This window comes from Salvelinus namaycush, chromosome 28 (assembly GCF_016432855.1).
Source record: "Salvelinus namaycush isolate Seneca chromosome 28, SaNama_1.0, whole genome shotgun sequence".
Classification (NCBI taxonomy): Eukaryota; Metazoa; Chordata; class Actinopteri; order Salmoniformes; family Salmonidae; genus Salvelinus; species Salvelinus namaycush.
Genome location: NC_052334.1, coordinates 44,332,164 through 44,355,127, shown reverse-complemented (window position 1 = coordinate 44,355,127; position 22,964 = coordinate 44,332,164). Strand labels below are relative to the sequence as shown.

At 46.5% G+C, this 22,964-nt stretch overlaps 1 protein-coding gene across 1 annotated transcript in view; it reads left to right on the top strand.

Moving 5' to 3' along the window:
- LOC120023707 (protein Smaug homolog 1-like) overlaps positions 1 to 22,964 on the top strand; it is a 90,496-nt gene that overhangs the window by 54,518 nt on the left and 13,014 nt on the right. The window contains exons 5-11 of the mRNA XM_038967773.1: positions 7,050 to 7,159; positions 7,552 to 7,638; positions 8,680 to 8,926; positions 9,584 to 9,669; positions 9,883 to 10,001; positions 10,152 to 10,359; positions 13,924 to 14,050. Coding sequence (XP_038823701.1) covers positions 7,050 to 7,159; positions 7,552 to 7,638; positions 8,680 to 8,926; positions 9,584 to 9,669; positions 9,883 to 10,001; positions 10,152 to 10,359; positions 13,924 to 14,050 — 984 coding nt within the window. The remainder of the gene's footprint in view (positions 1 to 7,049; positions 7,160 to 7,551; positions 7,639 to 8,679; positions 8,927 to 9,583; positions 9,670 to 9,882; positions 10,002 to 10,151; positions 10,360 to 13,923; positions 14,051 to 22,964) is intronic.

The window sequence follows — 22,964 nt, the reverse complement described above, 5'->3', positions numbered from 1 at the left end:
AGTGTGCCCGCTCTAGCTTCTTCTGGAAGGTCTGTGACAGATATATATATCTCACTCACTCACAAATGGGACAAGTTTTGTGTGACCTGGCTTCTATTTTTTTATTTAACTAGGCAAGTCAGTTAAGAACAAATTCTTATTTACAATGACGGCCTAGGAACAGTGTTCAGCCTTATTCAGGGGCAGAACGACAGATTTTTACCTTGTCAGCTCGGCGATTCAGTCTAGCAACCTTCCGGTTACTGGCCCAACACTCTAACCACTAGGCTACCTGCCGCCCCTTTGCTCAGCGGCCTCTTTTGCCATGTAGTTCCACAGAGGCTGGCCTGGGAACAGTTTATTAAATGCGAAAACTGATGTTTCAAAGCCAGCTGCCCTCGGATAATTTTTTAGGAGGGAAAGTTTGTTTTAATCAGGAGTGATTCTCTAGGTCTCCGTCTTAACTACAGAAATGTTGTTAGAAGGTAGGAGTTAGAAGGTAGACAACCGTTTGAACACAAGGCAGGCTGTGTCGACTCGACGCGGGATTCTGATAATACAACACCCTACGCCTCCACCACCCCACCCGCAGTAGCTAGCCCCCTAACCACACAACTTTGAGCATGCAGCATGCTTATTTTTTTGTTTATTTGTCAGGGACCATGTACAACATGCCATTGCACCAGATTTAGCTGTAGCAAAAGTTAATCTGTAGTCCCTGGGCGGAGAACCATCAACATCAATACAATGCTACAATGTAACACACTATTAAAATATCTATGTATAAAACAAGCATTAGTGAGGTCGAGCACTGATGTTGGGCGGTTAGGCCTGGCTCGCAAGTCGGCGTTCCAATTCATCCCAAAGGTTTTTGATGGGGTTGAGGTCAGGGCTCTGTGCAGTCAAGTTCTTCCACACCGATCTCGACAAACCATTTCTGTATGGACCTCGCTTTGTGTGCGGGGCATTGTCATGTTGAAACAGGAAAGGGCCTTCCCCAAACTGTTGCCACAAAGTTGGAAGCACATAGTCGTCCACAATGTCAGTGAATGCTATAGCATTAAGATTTCCCTTCACTGGAACTAAGGGGCCATGCCCGAACCATGAAAAACAGCCCCAGACTATTATTCCTCCTCCACCAAACTTTACAGTTGGCACTATGCATTCTGGCAGGTAGCGTTCTCCTGGCATCCACCAAACCCAGATTTGTCCGTCGGACTGCCAGATAGTGAAGCGTGATTCAACAATCCAGAGAACGCATTTCAACTGCTCCAGAGTCCAATGGCGGCGAGCTTTACACCAATACAGCTGACGCTTGGCGTTGCGCATGGTGATCTTAGGCTTGTGTGTGGCTTCTCGGTCATGGAAACCCATTTCATGAAGCTCCCAACTAACAGTTCTTGTGTTGACGTTGCTTCCAGAGGAAGTTTGGAACTCGGTAGTGAGTGTTGGAACTGAGAACATAGTTTTACGCGCTACACGCTTCAGCACTCGGCAGCCCTTTTCTGTGAGCTTGTGTGGCCCCCTCGCTGCTGAGCCGTTGTTGCTCCTAGACATTTCCACTTCACAATAACAGCACTTACAGTTGACCGGGGCCGCTCTAGCAGGGCAGAAATTTGATGCTGGCAACCTATGATGGGGCCACGTTGAAAGTCACTTGCATGGCTGTGTGCTCAATTTTATTTTTTATATATACACCTGTCAGCAACGAATCCACTAATTTGAAAGGGGTTTTCACATCATTTTGTGTCTCTCTATATATATATATATATATATATATATATATATATATATATATATATATATATATATATATCACACACACAGTTGAAGTCGGAAGCTTACATACACTGAGGATGGAGTCATTAAAACTAGTTTTTCAACCACTCCACAAATTTCTTGTTAACAAACTATAGTTTGGCAAGCCGTTTAGGACATCTACTTTGTGAAGATGCTGGAGTAAACAGGTACAAAATTATCTATATCCACAGTAAAACGAGTCCTATATCGACACAATCTGAAAGGCCGCACAGCAAGGAAGAAGCCACTGCTCCAAAACCGCCATAAAAAAGCCAGACTACAGTTTGCAACTGCACATGGGGACAAAGATTATAGTTTTGGGAGAAATGTCCTCTGGTCTGATGAAACAAAAATAGAACTGTTTGGACATAATGACCATTGTTATGTTTGGAGGGAAAAGGGGGAGGCTTGCAAGCCGAAGAACACCATCCCAAACATGAAGCACGGTTGTGGCAGCATCATGTTGTGGGGATGCTTTGCTGCAGGAGGGACTGGTGCACTTCTCAAAATAGATGGCATCATGAGGATGGAAAAGTATGTGGATATATTGATGCAACATCTCAAGACATCAGTCAGGAAGTTGAAGCTTGGTCGCAAATGGGTCTTCCAAATGTACAATGACTACAAGCATACTTCCAAAGTTGTGGCAAAATGGCTTAAGGACAACAAAGTCAAGGTATTGGAGTGGCCATCACAAAGCCCTGACCTCAATCCTATAGAAAATTTGTGGGCAGAACTGAAAAAGCATGTGCGAGCAAGGAGGCCTACAAACCTGACTCAGTTACATCAGCTCTGTCAGGAGGAATGTGCCAAAATTCATCCAACTTATTGTGGGAAGCTTGTGGAAGGCTACCCGAAACGTTTGACCCAAGTTAAACAATTTAAAGGCAATGCCACAATACTAATTGAATGTATGTAAACTTCTGACCCACTGGGAATGTGATGAAAGAAATAAAAGCTGAAATAAATCATTCTCTCTACTATTATTCTGACGTTTCACATTCTTAAAATAAAATGGTGATCCTAACTGACCTAAGACAGGGAATTTTTACTATGATTAAATGTCAGGAATTGTGAAAAACTGAGTTGAAATGTATTTGGCTAAGGTGTATGTAAACTTCCGACTTCAACTGCACACACACACACAAGCAACAATAGACTATATAATTATAATATTACATCAGTGTTTTTATATGTCCCTTGGTCCTACAGTATCTGAAATCTTAAGAGTCGAAGTGTCTTCATGTTCATGTGACTGGTTTGTCTTCAGCCACTTTTTCAGGCTTTCCTGAAAGCTAGCAAAGGTACTGTACTCTCTCACACTGGTTGGCAGTGTGTTCCATAATCCAGACGCTCTGACTGAAAAGCTGCTTTCACATCTCACTAGAGCTCCATCACCACTAGCCTACTTCCCTCTGGTGCAGACAGAGACTTCTGGCTGGGGAACCGTGTATTGTGAATGGGTGTTGTCATCAATACATTGATTACAGTATCAAAGTTGAGCAGTGGGCTAAGGCTCATGTCTGGTCTGGGCCTCACCATGCCCATCTGTCCATATGTCCCTACTAGTTCTCTTGCTAACACAGTGTGTTGTCCTAGTAGTATCATGGTAGACAGACCGCTGAGCCCCTTTCTAACAGTCTGGGCCTCCCCCTCCCCCCTGTCTCTTGTGTGTATCTTGCAGTCCTGTCCGGCGGTGGCGGCGGGCAGCACAGTCCCCTGAAGCGCTCGGTGTCCCTCACCCCCCCGATGAGCGGCAGCTCCTTGGCCAGTTCCTCCTCCTCGTCGGGTGGCCAAGCCCTGGGCCTGGGTCTGGGTCATGGTTGGCTCTCCCAGGAGGACCTGCGCGGTCCCCGGGGAGGAGGAGGGCTGGGGCTGGCCCCCAGCAACCCTCACCACGCTCCCCTCTCCCCTCAGAGCAGCGTAGCGTCGTCGGGCAGCGGCTGCAGTGAGCACCTGGAGGATGGAGGAGGCTTGCACCGCAGCAGCACATTCCATGAGGAGGGCAGCTGCATGAGGGGTGAGTTCGGTACTCCACCGCTTTCATGCGTAACTTAGGCGCAGTGGACAGAGTAGCAATGGAGGAGGCAGCCATGGGGGCCAGGGGAGTGGAGGGTGTTCACTTCAGCATGTCCCTCATCGATTGTTTGTTTTGAGGTGACCAATGCTGCCCCCCCTGCATTTGGCAGTTAGATTTGTAGTGTAGTGATCTGGTCATTGATTTAAAATTTTAAAACTTCTAAATATCAGTCGCAATGTCAGTTGGAACAGAGCTTTTGTCCTGGTCTGAGGAGGTTATTGTTGAAGAGGTGTCCTCGGGAGACTCAACCACATACTCCTCGTGTACCCTCTTCTCGCCTCCATTGGATGAGAAAGCCAAATTTCCCTCCACTCTGACCTTTTCCTCCAATGGGTTTTGAGGAAGAGACGAGGAGAGAGAACATGCAATTGAAAGTCTCCCTAGGACACCTCTTTAACAATAACCCTCCTCAGACCAGGACAAAAGCTCTGTTCCAACTGACATTGCGACTGATATTTGAAGTTTACATATTTTTTTTTAATGAATGACCAGATCACTACACTATAAATTGAGAAAGAGATGAGGAGAGCGGACGCGAGGAGTATGCAATTGAGATTCTCCCATAATGTTTTCCAGAAACTCCTTTCAAACCATATGTTTGGTGTGTGAGGGACTATTTCCCAGAAAGGAAGAGGGAGGAGGGAGATGTGGTTTCTCGCAGGGTGAAGCGACCTGTCCTGTTTGGTCAGTTTTTTTTGTTTGTTTTTTGTGAAAGATCACTCATGACCCCTGGTAACCTCTGGATCAATTGTTGATTGATTGGTTTGGTTGCCACCTCCCTCCCCCAATTGCAACCTTGTCCTCTAGCCAAACAAGCAACTTGCTTTTTTCCAGGTGTTCACAAGCCGCCCCTTCCCCCAGCTTCCCTTTCTTAGAAATGAACATCCCATCTGTTGTCACATAATACTGAATGTAGCCTACAGAAAAGCACCACATTGGTCACATCAATGGTACTTTGTGGATGAGTTTTTTTTGTACATAGTTCAATATATCACATTCTATGGTTTCATCACTTATTAGACCTATCTCTGATGTCTTGTCTGTGCGCATATTTGAGTGAACGTGACAACAGGAAACAAGACACCTGTCGCATGGTATTTTAAGTTGTTATGCACCACTGCCGCTCATGTTAAGGGCTCGCTTGATTCTTGACTACAGTAGCAACAGCGGGGCACAGACAGGGCAGGAGCACACATGCCAGGACACAAGCAAACATGCTCCAGTCAGTCTCCGATGACATCTTTCAGGGGTGGCTTTCTTTTAGACCCTGTTGCATGCTCAGTCTCAGGACATGACACGGAGATACAGTGATATCTGGTTCATATACCCCATATAACCCTGAAGCCAAATGTATGGGACATCATGAAAAGGATGGTTTTGGTTGAGTGGTCAGATAGCCTTCTTACCTCTCGTTTTAAGCCGATGTTGGTTTTTCATTGGGATAGTTGTGTGAATTTTTTGGTTATTTGGTTTTGAGAAAAGTGTGTGTGAGGAAAGGTGTATGGGGTGATATTAGTGCCAACAGAAATGTTATACGAATTTAATCATTTTAGAATTTGAATTCAATATTTTTTTACTTTGCGTTTTACAAGTTGATCCAATTTATGAATACAAATTCAAGATGAATGAATTCAAGATCAAATGTATGTTGGAATTAATATCACTCCATAAATGTGTGACCTGATCCCTTAACATCAGTCGGGGGCTTTATAGTTGATGCCGGCTGAAGCATTTTCACAAGTTTCCCCACTTCTTTACCCCAGTCTTTCCCTTAGATTATTGTCCAGGCGTGGCGCAAAGGCCCCCAAAGCAACATCCAGGCCCTCTGGGGACCAACCGAGTTGGGCAGGGGGGCCTGCCCCAGCTTTACAATGGTAGGGGAAACACTGCTTGACCCTCACTACCATTGACACGTATTAGTTCAGCAAATGCCCCTTATCCAGACTGACGTACAAATCGGAACAGTCCCTGCCTGCCTGCATACAGTACAGTGACGTTTCTTGGCACCACATCCCCCTCTGATAAGTCAAATTCTCTAAAGATAACTGGCATAGCGTCCAAGTCGTCTTCTGGGTCATGTTCATTAGGGCACACAATATTTGAAAACGTTTTGCAACTGAAATGGAACATTGGTGTTTCATAGTCCAGGTAGTCCCTCCCTGTTTCAGTCCATTTTCTTCCATTGGGTGCCTAATGAACATGACCCTGAACTTCACTTCACCTTAGCTATCTATGGGAAGAGTGAGATGACTCGCCTGTTTGGGTTGTTGGGGGGGGAAAGTTCATAAAAACCACCAGTATATTTACAGTCAACTCCCACCAGAGTTCTTTGAATAGAGTTTACTAAGCATTGATAAGCGTTAACAATATAAACATTAGTTCCCCCGAAGCGTTCCATCCATCATCACCTATATTCCAAACGTGTCTCAGCGTAGGAGTGCTGATTAAGGATCAGGTCCGTCCTCCTGTCTGTATTCATTACGATATAAAACGCAAACTGATCATATATCAGCATATCCTACTCTGAGACACTTTGTGAATACGGGTCCTGAACGGTCCATCCTGCTAACAGTGGCGGTTTCTAGATTTGTAAGTCTTTGCTTAGGGTCAAAGATTTTGAAAGAAGGCCATTTTATTCTTTGTTTAGAGCCTATCGTTTGCATCCAGTACACTGTTAAAATTCAATGTTACCAATTATGAGGTGGCAATGAAACAAGATTTAAACCAGTAAAGTGAAAGACCGCTAAGTGAATTGACATTTGCACTATCAACACACAACAACCATAGCAAGCGCTATAATTTTCCTTTGTACGCTCCTAGTAAACTAATGGTCATAGAACAAAAACTCTCTCAGCTAGCAACCAAAATAGGAGGTGGTCTCTTGTATCGATGTTTACGTCACAGCTTTGACAGGAAAGGTTAGAGTTGCAGGGTTCCCAAATGGCCCATTATCCCTATATAGTGCACTACTTTTGACCAGAGCTTTATGGGCCCTGGTCTAAAGTAAAGTATTTAATAGGGAATAGGGTGCCATTTGGGACACCCCTGAGCCATTAGGCCAGTTTTAATGGTGAGCGGGATTACCAGAAAGGAGGACACTACCCCATATGTGATGTCATAGGTCCCTGACTTACTCCAGCTGTGCCCTAGACATGTGACATTGGTCTGACGTGTGTATGTGTGCCTACAGATGTGCCAGCCTGGCTGAAAAGCCTCCGTCTCCACAAATATGCAGCGCTCTTCTCCACCATGACGTATGACGAGATGATGTCACTGACCGAACAGCAGCTGGAATCACAGGTCAGTAGTAACCAGAGCATAGATGGCTTGTTCTAACTATGGGAATACCTAATGAAAATGTACTAGGAATGTAACAGCAAATGTTAGGGCATTGAAAGTCATTGCCTTCAGTTTTTAGTACTGTACTTTTCCCACAAAGTTGTCTTCATAAAAGAGCTGATAGACATGAACCGGTATTTTAAGCGTTACAAATAAGACATTATAACGGCTCATTCGTGCTTATAACAAGTTATAAAGCATTATAACCGCAGGCTTTAAGTAAAGTGATAGACATTTTCAGTTTCAACACTTTTGAGTAATTCATTATTAGTTCCACTGTGTATTTAACATGTCGTTGGTGTGTGTGATGAAGGAATGTTGTGAAAGAGTGAACTTGTGTTTTTCTTCTGCAGAATGTCACCAAAGGGGCACGGCACAAGATAGTGATCAGCATTCAGAAACTGAAGGAGCGTCAGAAAATGCTGCGTTGCCTAGAGAAGGTCAGCGGTGCAAGTTGTCAACTTTATTAGGTTGAGGGAATTGTCACAAAGCTTCTACAATGTCTGGAGGCCCAATCCCAAATCAACCTCTAAACCCTACACCCTGTGCACTTGTGGCAATCTAAGAGGATTTGATAGGTACAGTGTGAGCAATATCGTTGTGAACAAGTGGAGCTATTACCATATTGCTTACACCAGTCAAATCCTCTCAGATCTGTGAGTGCATAGGGTCTAGGGGTCGATTTTGGGATTGGGCTTGAGTGAAATAGGCGGACAACTGTGGTCAGCTTTTGTCTTCCTTTCTAAAGGGTCAGTCAACTGGAGTTAGGACAGTTGCTCGTTCTCTTTTTCCTCTGTTCGACTTCTTCCTTCCATCTGCACGTAGTGGAAAAGACTGGTGAAAACAATACTAGGAAGATGTCCAAGTGAGGGCCCTTGGAAGCTCTCCTTTCACTTTGAGACGCAGACAGGATAGGAGCGAAACGTGCGTGTATTTTTGGAACTACTTTATTTTCCCTCGTCATCTCATGGCTGGTATCCCGTCGCCCACCTAACAGCTGCTGGTGTAGAGAGGACTCTGACGTAGACTTCTAGAATGATTCTCCTCTGAATAGCACTATGCGTATTTGCCTCCCTTACTGTAACGGTCCGGAACTGTTTGGTATCATCTAGGGCTGTGGTCATGACATTTTGTCTGCTGGTTAGTGTCATGCAAAAGACTGCCGGTCTCACGGTAATTGACCATTAATTAGCATAAACACATTTAGCATCTCCAGGCCTCCACGTGTACAAGCTGCTGATGTGTGTCTTCGATGTTAAAGAAGCGCCTTCATATCGTGCTGATTTGACTTTCTCCCTGCTATACCTACCTTCTTCTTTCTTTTCACTCCTCTTTTCCCTCATCTCTGTGACCTCTCTCTCCTTTCTCATTCCTTTATTCTCTCTTAACTTTCTCTCTCTCTCACTTTGTTTACTTGCCCTTGTATCTCTCTCCATCACTTCCTTGTATTATTTTCCCCCTTCACTCCCTCTCTCTCCCAGGATGTGTTGGAGGGCGGTAACCTGCGTGGCCCTCTCGCCGAGCTCCAACAGATGATCCTGACGCCCATCAAGGCGGTGGCCAGCGATGAGTCGTCCCCTAGCTCGCCCTCCTCGACCGCACACAGGCCCCTGTTGAGCCCAGAGGGGAAGAGCAGCGCCGGCCCGGGAGGAGGGGAGGGGGAGACGGGGACCACCCTCATCGCTGAGGGGGACATCCCCGGCCAGTTCACCCGCGTCATGGGCAAAGGTACAGAGGATTTAGTCCCATAGGTTGGGAAGTGAAGTTGACACAACACGTTTGATGTAGGTGCTGCTGAGAGACTGCACTGAAAGACACCGAACACCTGGGATCACAATGTGGTCAATATTAAAGGGGTATTTGAATCGAAAAACAATTTTCATATCTTGCTCACCAGTCCACCATCGATGTGGTCTCAAAATATCATTATTTTGCACATGAGAGCGTCAGAGCTAGCCTTATAGAAAGCCTGTGTCTACTTCCTGGTAAAGTCTGATGACGCAAAAGACAACATTATAGGCTTTTTGCATTTACTTCGTTTTGGGCATCAGGAGACTGAAAGCGATATATCTTGAAAACTTTAACGCTGATATTCACACTTTTTGGGACTGCATCAAAAGTGGACTAATGAAAAACATTTGGAGTAAATTGCCCCTTTAAGGGTGGAATAAGGAACATTCTAGTATGGGGCCTTTTGGTTTTTTGACTGCCCTTCCTCTCCATTACCATGTCAGTGTTATGTGCTGAGCAAACAGTGGCCATATCAGAACAAATGTGGAAGATGTAAATCAGTGGGGCCAGGTTTCCCCTGAGCTTTCCTCTTCGCTCAAACGCCCTCTGTCATCAAATTCCCCCTGCCTCACTCTTTCCTCTTTCACGCTCCAGTTTGCACACAGCTCCTGGTGTCCAGGCCGGACGAAGAGAACATCAGCTCCTACCTGCAGCTCATTGACAAGTGCCTTCTTCACGAGGTACACGCACAGACACACACACACACACCTGACTGACAAGACTTTTCTTTATACACTTCTTCAGACCCTTATTTAGCTCAAGGGTGAATGTATCACATTAGAAGGTCTCAAAATGTTCTGACTGCAAAACCCTGAGTCATGCTCTCTCCTTCTCTTTGGCCCTGCAACCCCTCCTTCCCCCCTCTCCCCTCTCACCCCCCTCTCCTCCCGCAGGCATTCACGGAGACGCAGAAGAAGCGACTGTTGTCGTGGAAACAACAGGTGCAGAAGCTGATCCGTTCGTTCCCCAGGAAGGCCCTCTTGGACATGGCCGGCTATCGGGCGCAGAGGAGGTAGGCTATAGACCGCACGCACAGAGAGAGAGGGTGACGTGCTGTTGTCACAAAATACTTTAACTTCTTTGATTCCTAACGGCCTAAAAAATATTGGGAAAAAGATCAAATGATGATCAGAGCATTGTCTCTCTCTCTCCTCCCATGCAGCAGCAGCAGTAGCCGGGGCTTCAGCCAGTCCAATTCTCTCCCCACGGCGGGCTGCGTGGGGGGCAGCAGCAGCGTGTCGGCAGCCCGTCGCAGCCTGCGCCAGTTCCAGATGCCCTCGCGGAGCCTGCCCGGCGCCAGGCTGGGCCTGCTGGGACCCACGCCACATAGCGCCAGCAGCACCCCCACTGGCCTCAAGCAGGGACGACAGGTGGAGACACTTCTGACTTTAACTTTCTCCTAGCCAATAGGCACATGGCCTCCACCCATAGCCCAGGCAATTGATGTTTTATTTATTTGGTGATGCCAGATTGCGGAGTCTCCCTTTGGGCTAGGATGATAGTTGGGGATGCCCCGATCTAACGTTCTCCTAGCCCCATCTATCTAGCCCCTGCCCACATAGTGGCGTGCCCAAGTCTCCTATTGGCATTAATGTGTGAGGTCTGAATTAAGCACACGTATCTCCATTTTGTGCATTCATGTAGATCTGAGTGGATTTGTTCGGTGATGTCATGTTGTGGAGTTAGTCTTCCTCTCAATGAAAAGACAAACAATCCTCGTCAGCGTCAATTTGGTTTGCTACAGTAGTGGGTCGTGATACAAAGGACCCCAGATGAAAAAACGAAAGCATTGTTGTCTTCTCAGTCTCAAGAGGAGCTGTGTATTTAAGCAATTAGGCCCGAGGGGGTGTGATATATGGCCAATATACCACGGCTAAGGTCTCTTCTTAAGCACGACTCAATGCGGAGTGCCTGGACACAGCCCTTAGCCGTGGTATATTGGCCATATATCACAAACCCTGAGGTGCCCTATTGCTATTATAAACTGGTTACCGCAATGCGTCGTGGGTAAGAACAGCCCTTAGCCGTGGTATATTGGCCATATACCACACCTCCTAGGGGTGGCAGGTAGCCTGGTGGGTAGGAGCGTTGTGCCAGTAACTGAAAGGTCGCTGGATCGAATCCCCGAGCTGACAAGGTAAAAATCTGCCGTTCTGTCCCTGAACAAGGCAGTTAACCCACTGTTCCCCGGGCACCGAAGACGTGGATGTCGATTTAAGGCAGCCCCCCGCACCTCTCTGATTCAGAGGGGTGGGGTTAAATGCGGAAGACACATTTCAGTTGAATACATTCAGTTGGACAACTGACTAGGTATCCCCCTTTCCCCTCTGGCCTTATTGCTTAAATATGCATCGGGGGATAATATAATAACTGGAGAAAGGAAAGAGTGAGAGAACCACTACTTGATCACGTGTCTGGAATCGTCCCACCACACGGAGAAGAAGTGCAAACCGAGCCACATTTTCCCTCTTTCAGCATCTGTCACGAATGATCCCTCCCTGTGAAATACAGAGTTGTAAAAAACAGTCATACAAAACACACAACCATAAGGGGGGAAGAATGCAACAGTGAAGTGGCTGGAACTCTGGTCAAATGAGTTCCACAGGCCCTACATCACTACTGCTGAGCGGTCCTCTAGTCGGCAGCAGTGATAACCTGACACTCCGCTCCCATTCAGCATTTTTCTACGGCATCCTTACAATGGGAGGAAATTCCAAAACCGCTTCCTCCACCTTTCGCACACTCTCTCCGTCGGACGGTTTGTTTGGACAGGATGGAAAGGTGTGTGTTTTAAAAGAGAGGAGAGAGCGAGGGTGAGTCATAGTTAGGGAGTTGGTGGTGGAGGGGGCTGGGCGACCCGGGAGAGAGGGAGGGCGGAGAGAGAATGAGCTCGTCAGAGGCAGTGAGAACCGTGCACAGGCATTTCCTTTTTTTCGCTGGCCCTCTGTACGGGAGGGCCGGGAAAGGGGGAGAGCAAGACGGACAGGGAGGGAGTAGGGAGAGCGGGAGTGGGGGAGAGAGTGTAGAGAGAGCAGGAGAAGAAAGAGAGAAGGTTGAATGTATAATAGGCAGGTTCCAGAGAGGTGTCAGTAGTTTGAGGCTAAACGTGGAGAGAAAAATCAAAGGTTGACTGTGTAACGGCTCAGTGGTTATAGGCTAGAGAGGTAACACTTCTGGGGTGCCCTCCCCAGTTTTTACACACTTTTTACACACTTTTTTACACACTTTTTACACACCCCCGGGTGTGCATTTAGTTACGTGATGAAGTCTCAATTAAACAGATTTTAGTTGAACCAAAATGTACATTGCACATTATTTAAGCTGTGTACTATCAACAGGTAGCCTCTCCAACAGGTAGCCTCTCCAACAGGTAGCCTCTCCAACAGGTAGCCTCTCCTGTGCATTTAGTGCTACCGCGCTACCATTCGCCTAGAAGTCATTCTGCAGTCAAGTGTGTGAATTAAATCAATATAAATGAACATTTTTACAACCGTTAAGTGTTGTGCACAGTTTGTCTAAGGATCTGAAACTACAATTCCCTGGGTGCCAAGGTGTGGGGCATTTCAAGTATCGCCAACATTGTGCAGAACTGTATGTCATATTACTGTGGTGTCGTAGGGTCATTAACATAGTGGTGGCCGCTGATTGGCTAAATACCTGGGGCGGGGGGTATTTTGATAACCAAAATATATATATTTTTTGAACCAGCAGCGCGCAGCCAGCACATGAGTGCTAACAAAAGCACAAGTTCATATTTTTTAACTCTAACGGGGGATAGCTAGCTAGCATAATGTTAGAAGCATAATGAGTTCGCCAGTAACTTTAGTTAGCTTGCTAGCTGGCATGCTGAACAAGTCTATCTACCTGTATGCTAACATTGTGCTTGCCAGTAGCTAGTGTCCACTAGCTAGCATCTAATGAATTGTTATCCTACCAGATCCGCAAGAAGGTTCTAGCGAGCGTATCCCACTGTCCTTTGACTGTATTTAAAAAATATATATAAAAAAAAAAATGTGCCTTTATTTGACTAAGCAAGTCAGTTAAGAACTAATTGTTATTTACATTGACAGCCTAGGAACAGTGGGTTAACGGCCTTGTTTAGGGGCAGAACAACAGATTTTTACCTTGTCAGCTCTGGGATTCGATCTAGCAACCTTTGGGTTACTAGCCCAACGCTCTAACCACTAGGCTACCTGCTGGTTACTAGCCCAATGCTCTAACCACTAGGCTACCTGCTGGTTACTGGCCCAACGCTCTAACCACTAGGCTACCTGCTGGTTACTGGCCCAATGCTCTAACCACTAGGCTACCGGCCGCCCCTGTATGACTGTATGTGAACGTCTGGTTCAGGTCCCTGGTTTCCAATGACTGTCATGATTATTCTACAAGTTCATTGCAGTCTTCTTTTATGCTCCATCTGTTCAGTACCCAATCCACAAAACAAATCATTTGAAATCCTGCAATCTCAGGGCTGAGCCCCCCCCCCCCCCCCCCCCACAATAGCAAGCAATGTAATCCAAGCACTGGGCAGCAGTTTGAACGCTGTTGCAGACGATAGGTAACCAGACTGCTTGTTTTGGACATATTTGAAACTGTAAAACGACCACAAATTAACCACACTATTTGTGTGTGTGTGTATATATATATGTGTGTGGGGGTATTTTTTTATTTTATTCTGTGCCCCATTCACAAGTGGGGCACAGCCAGCCCCTAACGCCTTAGTGGATGAGCTGCCACTGTTAACATATTTCCCAGCAATTTCTGTTAGTGGTTAGATTTGTGGCACCCATTATTGGGGTTGTTGTGCCAGTTTATAATGATCCAAAGATATACCGGAGTGTGTGTGAGTCTCGGTCTGTAATGATCCAAAGATATGAGTCTCCAGCCTACCGGTCTGTTGTGGCTGCCTGTCTGACGATCAGTTTGTCCAACAGGGTCTTTGGTTCGCCAACCCCGGGGGCAGTAACAGCATGCCCAGCCGAACCCACAGCTCGGTGCAGAGGACCCGTTCCCTGCCTGTCCACACCACGCCACACACCATGGTCATGTTCCAGCAGTCCGGTAAGAGAAACCTACACACGGTTACACTATTACACATTACCCTACTGTACAAGGTAACCCTTTCTCTCGTTGCGTTGCTCTCTTTATCTTACCCTGTCCCTCTTTTTTCCCGAACTCACACTTTGTCTTTTTCTTTCCCTCCCTCTCCTTTTTTGTATTGACATCTGTCTCCATAAACTCTTAGCGGCCTAGCATCCTCACTAACTTCCTCTTTGTTAACCTGGAGAGAGATGTTGTTCCTGGTGTGTTAAATGCAGTGTGTTGAGGATGATAGTGTATTGCAGGGAGCTTTACCCAAGACTGTTGTGCTGTGTGTGTGTGTGTGTGTGTGTGTGTGTGTGTGTGTGTGTGTGTGTGTGTGGCATTACAGCATCTGATACACTGGTCCCATTACCCCCAATGCTGGCCAGGCTCATGAAAATCGAATAACCAGAACAGACATTCCCATTCAAGTCAATGCTCTGCTCGGTAACGGTTAGATGCTGTAGCCGCAGGACAAAATGAACATCAATGTGACAGCGGGGACTTCCTCCTCCGGCCTGTCTTTCATGGTGAACCAAAGTGTATCCCCCCCTTTTTTAAGAATGGAGAGGAAGAAGGGGGAGGGTAGTTTCAGGGGGTATGAGGGAATGCAGCAGTATGTGACGGAGAAGGAGGAAGGGAAGGGACGGAGAGAGGGAAGAGTCAGCGGACTGTTACAATGAGTCTCTTTGTGCAGGGTGGCTGGGGCGCCCTGGCACACATTCCCTTCTCTCTCTTTCTCGCTCTCGGCCTCTCCCTCTCTCTCGGCCTCTCCCTCGGTCTCTCCCTCTCTCTCGGCCTCTCGCTCTCGGCCTCGCTCTCGGCCTCGCTCTCGGCCTCGCTCTCGGCCTCGCTCTCGGCCTCTCTCTCGCTCTCGGCCTCGCTCTCGGCCTCTCGCTCTCGGCCTCTCGGCCTCTCGCTCTCGGCCTCTCGCTCTCTCTCTCTCGGCCTCTCGCTCTCTCTCTCTCGGCCTCTCGCTCTCTCGCTCTCGGCCTCTCGCTCTCGGCCTCTCGCTCTCTCGCTCTCGGCCTCTCGCTCTCGCTCTCGGCCTCTCGGCCTCTCTCTCGGCCTCGCTCTCGGCCTCTCTCTCGGCCTCTCTCTCGGCCTCTCTCTCGGCCTCTCTCTCGGCCTCTCTCTCGCTCTGGGTCTCTCGCTCTCGGCCTCTCTCTCGCTCTGGGTCTCTCGCTCTCGGCCTCTCTCTCGCTCTGGGTCTCTCGCTCTCGGCCTCTCTCTCGCTCTGGGTCTCTCGCTCTCGGCCTCTCTCTCGCTCTGGGTCTCTCGCTCTCGGCCTCTCTCTCGCTCTCGGCCTCTCGCTCTCGGCCTCTCTCTCGCTCTCGGCCTCTCGCTCTCGGCCTCGCTCTCGACCTCTCTCGCTCGCTCTCGGCCTCTCTCTCGCTCTCGGCCTCTCTCTCGCTCTCGGTCTCTCTCGCTCGCTCTCGGCCTCTCGCTCGCTCTCGGCCTCTCTGAGACATACACACTGCACATGCACTCAGAGGTGGCTAGAGTTGGAGCGGGCCAGAGTATGTAGCTGCCTGGAAAGCTAGGACTCCCTCTTCTCTCACTCTCACCCTCCATCTCTCCCTTCTTTAAATTATTGATTCTTCTTTAAAATTATTTTTTTTAAATTGCGCACAAGCATGTGAGCACACGAGTGTGTGTGGAGGGGGACAGGATTTGAGACCTAAAAATAGCCGGTGGCGGACTGTTCTCTCTGTCTAGCCGAGTGCCTAACTCCGCTCTTCTCTATACCCCCAAGGGATTTTCACAGCCGCCCTGGGCAAGGCAGGCAGTAGCAGCTAAAGACCGTTAGCCTAGATATCCCCCCGTGGTAGGAGCTCACAGCTGAAGTAAGGGGGCTGCTCGGCTAGCAAGTAAGCAATTGACCCTCTGTCACTTCTAAGGTTTTTTTGGGAGGTTGGGGGTCCCCCTTGTGGCTGAACGGCTGACTTTAGACTTGAGAAGTAGACACACACCACACGCATGCCAAACCACCCCGGTAGTGTAATCAGATTAAGAACGGCACAAGCGGCGTGGTTGAGTGGAGGTGATTGTTATGACACAGGGATTTGGAGGCCACAATAATTCCCTCTTGTCCGTTGCCAACTGGGGGTGGTGATGTCAGGAAAGGTTAAGGTATTATAGGATTGAGACCTTTAGATCAGGGATCAACCACTCCATTCAACCGCGGGACGATTTATTATTGACTGGATTGTCAGGGGACCAGAACATAATTACAAATCATTTGTAGACTGCATAAGAAGCCCAAACAGATACATTTCACTAAAACATCATAATTTCAATCTTGCTTATGTTTTTTTTTGATCACATACCCTACATGACCAAAAGTATGTGGACACCTGATTGTCGAACATCTCCAAAATCATGGGCATTAATATGAATTTGGTTCCCCCTTTGCTGCTATAACAGCCTCCACTCTTCTGGGAAGGCTTTCCACTAGATGTTGGAACATTGCTGCAGGGATTTGCTTCCATTCAACCACAAGAGTATTAGTGAAGTCGGGCATAGGTGTTGGGCGATTAGGCCTGACTTGCAGTCGGCGTTCCAATTCATCCCAAAGGTGTTCGATGGGGTTGAGGTCAGGGCTCTGTGCAGGCCAGTCAAGTTGTTCCACTTTCTTAATGAACCAGAAAATCAATACTTATTTCTGGTTGTTTATCAAAGTTATCTGGCTAACTCATTGATTCTGTTTGTAGTATACCCCTCCGTGGTAAATTGCGTGAACGTTGGTTGTTGTAACATTGTGGTGTTTTTCTCCAGGTAGTTGGTTGTGTGTATGTTGTAGTGTTGTTCTCCAGGTAGATGGTTGTGTGTATGGTGTAACATTGTGGTGGTGTTCTCCAGGTAGATGGTTGTGTGTATGTTGTAACATTGTGGTGGTGTTGTCCAGGTAGATGGTTGTGTGTATGTTGTAACATTGTGGTGGTGTTCTCCAGGTAGATGGTTGTGTGTATGGTGTAACATTGTGGTGGTGTTCTCCAGGTAGTTGGTTGTGTGTATGTTGTAACATGGTGGTGGTGTTCTCCAGGTAGTTGGTTGTGTGTATGGTGTAACATTGTGGTGGTGTTCTCCAGGTAGTTGGTTGTGTGTATGTTGTAACATGGTGGTGGTGTTCTCCAGGTAGTTGGTTGTGTGTATGTTGTAACGTTGTGATGTTCTCCAGGTAGTTGGTTGTGTGTATGTTGTAACATTGTGGTGGTGTTCTCCAGGTAGTTGGTTGTGTGTATGTTGTAACGTTGTGATGTTCTCCAGGTAGTTGGTTGTGTGTATGTTATAACATTGTGGTGGTGTTCTCCAGGTAGTTGGTTGTGTGTATGTTGTAACGTTGTGGTGGTGTTCTCCTGGTAGTTGGTTGTGTGTATGTTGTAACATTGTGGTGTTCTCCAGGTAGTTGGTTGTGTGTATGGTGTAACATGGTGGTGTTTTCCAGGTAGTTGGTTGTGTGTATGTTGTAACGTTGTGGTGGTGTTCTCCTGGTAGTTGGTTGTGTGTATGTTGTAACATTGTGGTGGTGTTCTCCTGGTAGTTGGTTGTGTGTATGTTGTTGTAACATTGTGATGTTCTCCTGGTAGTTGGTTGTGTGTATGTTGTAACGTTGTTGTGGTGTTCTCCAGGTAGATGGTTGTGTGTATGTTGTTGTGGTGTTCTCCAGGTAGTTGGTTGTGTGTATGTTGTAACATGGTGGTGTTCTCCAGGTAGTTGGTTGTGTGTATGTTGTAACATTGTGGTGGTGTTCTCCAGGTAGTTGGTTGTGTGTATGTTGTAACATTGTGGTGATGTTCTCCAGGTAGATGGTTGTGTGTATGGTGTAACATTGTGGTGTTGTTCTCCAGGTAGATGGTTGTGTGTATGTTGTAATGTTGTGATGTTCTCCAGGTAGATGGTTGTGTGTATGGTGTAACATTGTGGTGGTGTTCTCCAGGTAGATGGTTGTGTGTGTTGTAACGTTGTGGTGGTGTTCTCCTGGTAGTTGGTTGTGTGTATGTTGTAACATTGTGGTGGTGTTCTCCTGGTAGTTGTTGTAACGTTGTGGTGGTGTACTCCAGGTAGATGGTTGTGTGTATGGTGTAACATGGTGGTGGTGTTCTCCAGGTAGATGGTTGTGTGTATGGTGTAACATTGTGGTGGTGTTCTCCAGGTAGATGGTTGTGTGTATGTTGTAACATTGTGGTGGTGTTCTCCAGGTAGTTGGTTGTGTGTATGTTGTATCATTGTGGTGGTGTTCTCCTGGTAGTTGGTTGTGTGTATGGTGTAACATTGTGGTGGTGTTCTCCTGGTAGTTGTTGTAACGTTGTTGTGGTGTTCTCCAGGTAGATGGTTGTGTGTATGTTGTTGTAACGTGGTGGTGTTCTCCTGGTAGTTGGTTGTGTGTATGTTGTTGTAACATTGTGATGTTCTCCTGGTAGTTGGTTGTGTGTATGGTGTAACATTGTGGTGGTGTTCTCCTGGTAGTTGTTGTAACGTTGTTGTGGTGTTCTCCAGGTAGATGGTTGTGTGTATGTTGTTGTAACGTGGTGGTGTTCTCCTGGTAGTTGGTTGTGTGTATGTTGTTGTAACGTGGTGGTGTTCTCCTGGTAGTTGGTTGTGTGTATGTTGTTGTAACATTGTGATGTTCTCCTGGTAGTTGGTTGTGTGTATGTTGTAACGTTGTTGTGGTGTTCTCCAGGTAGATGGTTGTGTGTATGTTGTAACGTTGTTGTGGTGTTCTCCAGGTAGTTGGTTGTGTGTATGTTGTAACATGGTGGTGTTCTCCAGGTAGATGGTTGTGTGTATGTTGTTGTAACGTGGTGGTGTTCTCCTGGTAGTTGGTTGTGTGTATGTTGTTGTAACATTGTGATGTTCTCCTGGTAGTTGGTTGTGTGTATGTTGTAACGTTGTTGTGGTGTTCTCCAGGTAGATGGTTGTGTGTATGTTGTAACGTTGTTGTGGTGTTCTCCAGGTAGTTGGTTGTGTGTATGTTGTAACATGGTGGTGTTCTCCAGGTAGTTGGTTGTGTGTATGTTGTAACATTGTGGTGGTGTTCTCCAGGTAGATGGTCGTGTGTATGGTGTAACATGGTGGTGTTCTCCAGGTAGTTGGTTGTGTGTATGGTGTAACATTGTGGTGGTGTTCTCCAGGTAGATGGTTGTGTGTATGGTGTAACATGGTGGTGGTGTTCTCCAGGTAGATGGTTGTGTGTATGGTGTAACATTGTGGTGGTTTTCTCCAGGTAGATGGTTGTGTGTATGTTGTAACATGGTGGTGTTCTCCTGGTAGTTGGTTGTGTGTATGTTGTAACATTGTGGTGGTGTTCTCCTGGTAGTTGGTTGTGTGTATGTTGTAACATTGTGGTGGTGTTCTCCTGGTAGTTGTTGTAACGTTGTTGTGATGTTCTCCTGGTAGTTGGTTGTGTGTATGTTGTAACGTTGTTGTGGTGTTCTCCAGGTAGATGGTTGTGTGTATGTTGTAACGTTGTTGTGGTGTTCTCCAGGTAGTTGGTTGTGTGTATGTTGTAACATTGTGGTGGTGTTCTCCAGGTAGATGGTTGTGTGTATGTTGTAATGTTGTGATGTTCTCCAGGTAGATGGTTGTGTGTATGGTGTAACATTGTGGTGGTGTTCTCCAGGTAGATGGTTGTGTGTGTTGTAACGTTGTGGTGGTGTTCTCCTGGTAGTTGGTTGTGTGTATGTTGTAACATTGTGGTGGTGTTCTCCTGGTAGTTGTTGTAACGTTGTGGTGGTGTACTCCAGGTAGATGGTTGTGTGTATGGTGTAACATGGTGGTGGTGTTCTCCAGGTAGATGGTTGTGTGTATGGTGTAACATTGTGGTGGTGTTCTCCAGGTAGATGGTTGTGTGTATGTTGTAACATTGTGGTGGTGTTCTCCTGGTAGTTGGTTGTGTGTATGGTGTAACATTGTTGTGGTGTTCTCCAGGTAGATGGTTGTGTGTATGTTGTTGTAACGTGGTGGTGTTCTCCTGGTAGTTGGTTGTGTGTATGTTGTTGTAACATTGTGATGTTCTCCTGGTAGTTGGTTGTGTGTATGTTGTAACATGGTGGTGTTCTCCAGGTAGTTGGTTGTGTGTATGTTGTAACGTTGTGGTGTTCTCCAGGTAGTTGTTGTAATGTGGTGATGTTTTCCAGGTAGTTGGTTGTGTGTATGTTGTAACGTTGTGGTGGTGTTCTCCAGGTAGTTGGTTGTGTGTATGTTGTAACATGGTGGTGTTCTCCAGGTAGTTGGTTGTGTGTATGTTGTAACATTGTGGTGGTGTTCTCCAGGTAGATGGTCGTGTGTATGGTGTAACATGGTGGTGTTCTCCAGGTAGTTGGTTGTGTGTATGGTGTAACATTGTGGTGGTGTTCTCCAGGTAGTTGGTTGTGTGTATGTTGTAACGTTGTGATGTTCTCCAGGTAGTTGGTTGTGTGGACGTTGTAACGTTGTGATGTTCTCCAGGTAGTTGGTTTTGTGTATGTTGTAACGTTGTGATGTTCTCCAGGTAGTTGGTTGTGTGTATGTTGTAACATGGTGGTGTTCTCCAGGTAGTTGGTTGTGTGTATGTTGTAACATGGTGGTGTTCTCCAGGTAGATGGTTGTGTGTGTGTTGTAACATTGTTGTGGTGTTCTCCAGGTAGACAGTTGTGTGTATGTTGTAACATGGTGGTGGTGTTCTCCAGGTAGATGGTTGTGTGTGTGTTGTAACATTGTTGTGGTGTTCTCCAGGTAGTTGGTTGTGTGTATGTTGTAACATGGTGGTGGTGTTCTCCAGGTAGTTGGTTTTATGTATGTTGTAACATCGTGGTGGTGTTTTCCAGGTAGTTGGTTGTGTGTATGTTGTAACATGGTGGTGTTCTCCAGGTAGATGGTTGTGTGTGTTGTAACATTGTGGTGGTGTTCTCCAGGTAGTTGGTTGTGTGTATGTTGTAACATTGTGATGTTCTCCAGGTAGTTGGTTGTGTGTATGTTGTAATTTGGTGGTGTTCTCCTGGTAGTTGGTTGTGTGTATGTTGTAACATTGATGTTCTCCAGGTAGTTGGTTGTGTGTATGTTGTAACATTGTGATGTTCTCCAGGTAGTTGGTTGTGTGTATGTTGTAATGTGGTGGTGTTCTCCTGGTAGTTGGTTGTGTGTATGTTGTAACATTGTGATGTTCTCCAGGTAGTTGGTTGTGTGTATGTTGTAATGTGTTGGTGTTCTCCAGGTAGATGGTTGTGTGTATGTTGTAACATTGCGATGTTCTCCAGGAGTTGGTTGTGTGTATGTTGTAATGTGGTGGTGTTCTCCAGGTAGTTGGTTGTGTGTATGTTGTAATGTGGTGGTGGTGTTCTCCAGGTAGTTGGTTGTGTGTATGTTGTAACATTGTGGTGGTGTTCTCCAGGTAGTTGGTTGTGTGTATGTTGTAACATTGTGATGTTCTCCAGGTAGTTGGTTGTGTGTATGTTGTAATGTGGTGGTGTTCTCCTGGTAGTTGGTTGTGTGTATGTTGTAACATTGTGATGTTCTCCAGGTAGTTGGTTGTGTGTATGTTGTAATGTGTTGGTGTTCTCCAGGTAGATGGTTGTGTGTATGTTGTAACATTGTGATGTTCTCCAGGAGTTGGTTGTGTGTATGTTGTAATGTGGTGGTGTTCTCCAGGTAGTTGGTTGTGTGTATGTTGTAATGTGGTGGTGGTGTTCTCCAGGTAGTTGGTTGTGTGTATGTTGTAACATTGTGGTGGTGTTCTCCAGGTAGTTGGTTGTGTGTATGTTGTAACATGGTGGTGGTGTTCTCCAGGTAGTTGGTTGTGTGTATGTTGTAACATGGTGGTGGTGTTCTCCAGGTAGTTGGTTGTGTGTATGTTGTAACATTGTGGTGGTGTTCTCCAGGTTGTTGGTTGTGTGTATGTTGTAACATGGTGGTGTTCTCCAGGTAGATGGTTGTGTGTGTGTTGTAACATTGTTGTGGTGTTCTCCAGGTAGACAGTTGTGTGTATGTTGTAACATGGTGGTGGTGTTCTCCAGGTAGATGGTTGTGTGTGTGTTGTAACATTGTTGTGGCGTTCTCCAGGTAGTTGGTTGTGTGTATGTTGTAACATTGTTGTGGTGTTCTCCAGGTAGATGGTTGTGTGTATGTTGTAACATGGTGGTGGTGTTCTCCAGGTAGTTGGTTGTGTGTATGTTGTAACATGGTGGTGGTGTTCTCCAGGTAGTTGGTTTTATGTATGTTGTAACATCGTGGTGGTGTTTTCCAGGTAGTTGGTTGTGTGTATGTTGTAACATGGTGGTGTTCTCCAGGTAGATGGTTGTGTGTGTTGTAACATTGTGGTGGTGTTCTCCAGGTAGTTGGTTGTGTGTATGTTGTAACGTTGTGGTGGTGTTCTCCTGGTAGTTGGTTGTGTGTATGTTGTAACGTTGTTGTGGTGTTCTCCAGGTAGATGGTTGTGTGTATGTTGTAACATGGTGGTGTTCTCCAGGTAGTTGGTTGTGTGTATGTTGAAACATCGTGGTGGTGTTCTCCAGGTAGATGGTTGTGTGTATGTTGTAACATGGTGGTGTTCTCCAGGTAGTTGGTTGTGTGTATGTTGTAACATCGTGGTGGTGTTCTCCAGGTAGTTGGTTGTGTGTATGTTGAAACATCGTGGTGGTGTTCTCCAGGTAGATGGTTGTGTGTATGTTGTAACATGGTGGTGTTCTCCAGGTAGTTGGTTGTGTGTATGTTGTAACATCGTGGTGGTGTTCTCCAGGTAGTTGGTTGTGTGTATGTTGTAACGTTGTGATGTTCTCCAGGTAGATGGTTGTGTGTATGTTGTAGCATTGTGGTGGTGTTCTCCAGGTAGTTGGTTGTGTGTATGTTGTAACGTTGTGGTGTTCTCCAGGTAGTTGGTTGTGTGTATGTTGTAACATGGTGGTGGTGTTCTCCA